This window comes from Poecilia reticulata, linkage group LG17 (genome assembly GCF_000633615.1).
Source record: "Poecilia reticulata strain Guanapo linkage group LG17, Guppy_female_1.0+MT, whole genome shotgun sequence".
Classification (NCBI taxonomy): Eukaryota; Metazoa; Chordata; class Actinopteri; order Cyprinodontiformes; family Poeciliidae; genus Poecilia; species Poecilia reticulata.
This window is the reverse complement of record NC_024347.1, coordinates 505,945-510,756: the sequence shown is the minus strand read 5'-3', so window position 1 is coordinate 510,756 and position 4,812 is coordinate 505,945. Positions and strand designations below refer to the sequence as shown.

General features: G+C 45.0%; 1 protein-coding gene across 1 annotated transcript in view; it reads left to right on the top strand.

The window, feature by feature from the left end:
* The first annotated feature begins 764 nt into the window (after positions 1-764).
* Positions 765-4,812, top strand: part of mcm6 (minichromosome maintenance complex component 6) — a 6,674-nt gene continuing 2,626 nt past the window's right edge. The window contains exons 1-11 of the mRNA XM_008432920.2: positions 765-1,026; positions 1,155-1,301; positions 1,467-1,577; positions 1,650-1,737; positions 1,836-1,997; positions 2,072-2,237; positions 2,323-2,471; positions 3,434-3,584; positions 3,675-3,816; positions 3,915-4,056; positions 4,138-4,245. Coding sequence (XP_008431142.1) covers positions 929-1,026; positions 1,155-1,301; positions 1,467-1,577; positions 1,650-1,737; positions 1,836-1,997; positions 2,072-2,237; positions 2,323-2,471; positions 3,434-3,584; positions 3,675-3,816; positions 3,915-4,056; positions 4,138-4,245 — 1,464 coding nt within the window. The 5' untranslated portion in view covers positions 765-928. The remainder of the gene's footprint in view (positions 1,027-1,154; positions 1,302-1,466; positions 1,578-1,649; positions 1,738-1,835; positions 1,998-2,071; positions 2,238-2,322; positions 2,472-3,433; positions 3,585-3,674; positions 3,817-3,914; positions 4,057-4,137; positions 4,246-4,812) is intronic.

Genomic DNA, 4,812 nt, shown 5'->3' with positions numbered 1-4,812 from the left:
AACAAATGCTATCCAGGTAATATTTTTAAAAACAAGCAGCGAGAACTCCCTCAAGAGGTTCTGGAGAAACATCCATTTTCTCTAAAACGTTTGTGTTGTGCCATAGTTTTTCAAACTATTGATGCCTGTCTTCACTGTGCTACAGTACAATCCTTATTAAAAATACATTTCAAAGATGTGACGTATTATTCATTTCAAGTTTGTCTTAATGTTTTCACAGATTAGGTGAAAGAACAGCAACATTTTAATAATTACAAAAGTTGCTATTAAAGTGTGTGTGTTTGTAATGTTCAAAATCTCTGATTACAAGGCAGTACTTGTAGCTTTAATTTTATCTTCAGTGTCAGTAAAGTCTACTTTAAACATTCTGAATTTGAGAAACACAGTTATTCACAGTAAATAGCATCACAATAGCTTTGCTTTTGATCATTTAATGTTAATGCAGACATTTACTTTTTCATGGAAAATGAAAATAAATGGATGGATTTCCGTGTATTGTTTTTATATTAATATTCCCCAAAGGCACTGGAAGCTAATTGCTAGTTTGGTCCTGAGCCATTCTGAAACCTACAATGTTAAATAAATATAATAACACTTTAACAGTCATTTACTTATTTTTTGGCCAGTTTCTTTTTTCCACCATTGAACACCAGCAGGAAACAGCGGTAAAAAAAAAAACGCAGCGGAGCAAGCCGTCATTTGACGTTTCCTCCTCTGTTTGGCTAYAAACCGGAAAAAAATATCTACACGGCGGCTCCGATTGGCCGGGAGTGGCGCGCCAAACGTCACGTGGCCTAACTTTTCGCGCGAAACAGTCCTCTGTTGTCAGCAGGGGAGCGTGCTGAAGGAACGGAGGAAGAGACGAACTGTCCGCTGCAGAAACCTTCGTCTTTAAGTCTTTTGCCTACAGTTTTGAAGGTGTTGCATCATGGACGTTGCCACAGCAACCGCGGAGAATGCCGGGACGACCGTGAAGGACGAGCTGGCTGAAAAATGCCAGAAGTTATTCCAGGCCTTCTTAGAGGAGTAAGTAGAGCAGAAGATGAGCAGTCGGTGCTGCATTGTGTGTTGATCGTAACAACACGTGGTGGTCGTATTTGCGACGACGGAGGCCTTGCACGGCTGTACTGATGAGAGTTTTATGTTCTGAGCAGGTTTCAGGCCGGGGATGGGGAGGTGAAGTATGTGCGGGAGGCCGAGGAGCTGATCAGGCCCGAGAGGAACACCCTGCTGGTGAGCTTCCTAGACCTGGAGGGCTTCAACCAGGASCTGGCCACAACCATCCAGGAGGAGTACTACAGGTGAGCCAACACGGTGAAGCCTACATTCATTCACAAGCTACTGGATTTGTAACACAACCAATACGGAAGTTGACGCAGCTGGGGGGCTGGAACCATCAACCCATGTGGAGCAGCTGCATCCACCATCACAACCCCAGACTGATCAAGGTCTTTAATTGTTTCCAGGGTGTATCCCTTCCTCTGCCGGGCTGTTCGCAACTTTGCCCGGGATCATGGGAATGTTCCTCTCAACAAAGAGTTCTACGTCGCTATTGAGGATCTGCCCACCAGACACAAGTGAGACAGCGTCCAGACCTGAATCAGCTGGTTTTGAGGGAAAAGCGTATTGATTTGCTGTCTGTAACGTAGGATCCGTGAGCTCTCCTCCATGCGTATTGGCACCCTGGTGAAGATCAGCGGTCAGGTGGTGAGGACGCACCCGGTCCACCCTGAGCTGGTAAGAGGACTCATCACTCTGAGGTTTTTGACATTTTGACCACGAACCTAAACACATTTTCTGCTTCCTGTGTGTGTTTTTTTTTTTTTTTTTTGCAGGTGAGCGGCACCTTCCTGTGCATGGACTGCCAGGCGGTGATCAAGGACGTCCCTCAGCAGTTCAAATACTCCCCGCCGACCATCTGCAGGAACCCCGTCTGCAACAACCGCTCCCGCTTCCACCTTGACACGCACAAATCAAAGTTCATCGACTTCCAGAAGGTAGCGTGAAGGAGGCTTCCCATTCCCAAACCCTTCCCGGCCCGCAGGCGTCTGACACGTTCTCGCTCGTGCAGGTGCGGATCCAGGAGACGCAGGCGGAGCTGCCWCGAGGCTCCATCCCCCGCTCGCTGGAGATCATCCTGAGGGCGGAGGCCGTGGAGACGGCTCAGGCCGGAGACCGCTGCGACTTTACRGGGACCCTCATCGTCGTGCCGGACGTCTCCCAGCTCAGCACTCCTGGTACGGGTTAAACCCAGGCGCTGAAGCACTTCTAATGTCACCGTGTGGACTTTAGTGACCGTTTTTATGGGTTTCATCTCTTTAGGCGTGCGAGCGGAGACCAGCACTCGTGTTCCTGGACGCCCTCAGGGGTTGGATTCGGAGGGGCTGAGAGGACTGAAGGCCCTGGGAGTGAGAGAGTTGTCATACAGACTGGCCTTCCTGGCCTGTAACGTGGCCCCGACTAACCCACGAGTAAGAAACACGCATTAAAATTGGTGTGTGGTGTAACTTCTCCAGAGTGTCTGCGCTTCCTTCAAAAAAAATAGTCTTCAGTCTTCTTATATTTAAATATCTGAGATACAAAATATAATATTAGAGTTTATTATAAATAAAATCTGCTATTATGTATCTAAAATGAAGGGGATAAGATGACTTAAATTCATAAAAAAAACAAGTTGACCTTAAATATGTTAATCACAGGTCTTAAATAAATGTAATCATTAAATAATTATTTAATCTCATATGTATTTTTTTTTTTCTCACTGGACTTTTGCCAGGCGAAAGTTTGTGATGGTCAGATATCTTAATTTCATTCTGATTCTTGAGGCGCCTGTCAAGTAGCTGCTAATATATTGTCGCTAACTAGCTAGCTACCTTTTCTACATCTTTCAAATTCRATTCAGAGATGCTTCATTGGTCCCAAAGARAAATTAAATTAACGGGTGATTGKTTTGACACCTGTTAACGAATGACGAACGGCAAAGCCAAATGTTTTTCAACTTTCGTCAAAATTCCACATCCACGAACGCCATCGGYCGCTTGGCTGTTGGTGTCTTTGATAGCTTTACCAGGGTGTCCATGCATCCTTAAAAAAATCTTAAATTGAGGCCTTACGATGATTTAAATTAATAAAAAATGTGGTCTTAAATACATTGATCAGAGGTCTTAAATAAATGTTATAAAATACCCAATCTTGTATATGTATTTGTTTTCCTCTCTTTCATGGGATTTTTTTGTCTGGCAAAAGTTTGTCTTGCTTAAGACATCTTCAGGCTACCGGTATCTAGCTGTTAGCATATTCATGCTAGCTAGCTAGCTGTTTTCTTTTTTGGGGGGTCTTGAATTTCATTCAAGGTGACACTCAAGGTCTTATAAAGTCTTAAAATCRACTTGCTGAAACCTGTGGACACCCCATTCACCTCTTCCTGTTTCAGTTCGGAGGGAAGGAGCTGCGTGACGAGGAGCAAACGGCCGAAAGCATCAAGAGCCAGATGACGGAGAAGGAGTGGGAGAAAGTGTTTGAGATGAGCCAGGACAAGAACCTGTACCACAACCTGTGCACCAGCCTCTTCCCCACCATCCACGGTCAGACCTCCAGCCTCTWCTTTTTAAAATAATGTTTCTTCCTCCCAGGCTTCTGACCTTTCAGCTGACTGCTTATGGYTGATGTTTAAGGGAACGACGAGGTGAAGCGCGGCATCCTGCTCATGCTGTTTGGAGGCGTTCCCAAGACGACCATGGAGGGAACCTCGCTGAGGGGCGATGTCAACGTCTGCATCGTCGGAGACCCGAGTACCGCCAAGAGCCAGTTCCTCAAGTATGGAGCATGCTTGGGGAAAAAAAAAAAAWAAAAAAATCGACTCGCCTTTATTCAGACTTTAACCGTCTTATGTGTGTGTTTGTGTGTTCGCTCAGGCACGTGGAGGAGTTCAGTCCCAGAGCCGTGTACACCAGCGGCAAGGCCAGCAGCGCCGCGGGTCTGACTGCCGCGGTGGTCCGCGACGAGGAGTCCCACGAGTTCGTGATCGAGGCAGGAGCTCTGATGCTGGCCGACAACGTGAGGGCTCAGGAGTTGGTACGCGTCTCGTTGTGCTTCAGCCGGACGTTCTGTACTGAAACGGGTCGYGTTTGTTCTCAGGGCGTGTGCTGCATCGACGAGTTCGACAAGATGGACCTGAAGGACCAGGTGGCCATCCACGAAGCCATGGAGCAGCAGACCATCAGCATCACCAAGGCTGGAGTCAAGGTGACAAACGCCTCAGACGGTTTCACATTTTCTCTCAGTAGGCARCGAATCAGTTACGATAAATTGAATTTGGATTCGTTTCCACCCTAATAMATATTTTTTTGAAGGGTACTTTTGTCTATAATTTATYGTATTTGTGGTTTTGGTTGCAAGTGTTTTTTATTTCAGTTTTAGTTATTAATTTTGGCCATGTTTTATTTTGCATATCTAAAATATCTTCCAGTTCCATTTTTTTTGTTCATTGAGAAGGTATACTTCCATTGTTGTGCCATTATCAATACATTACGTGAAAATGGTCTCAAAACAACAACATTATCATTTATCGCAATAATCTYAGTCTGTCTTCTCCAGTTAACAATTAATTGACAATTATTTCAATAATCAATTCTTCACAATTAATTTGATTAATCACTTCAGCCCTCATGAGGACTTATGATAGACTCCCAAAGATTCAGATTAAGTGCTAAAAAAAATACGGTTATTTTCCTTCCATTTTTAAGTTTGTATTTTTAGTTTGTCACCTAAAGCAGTGTTTTTCAACCACTGTTCCGCGGCACACTAGTGTGC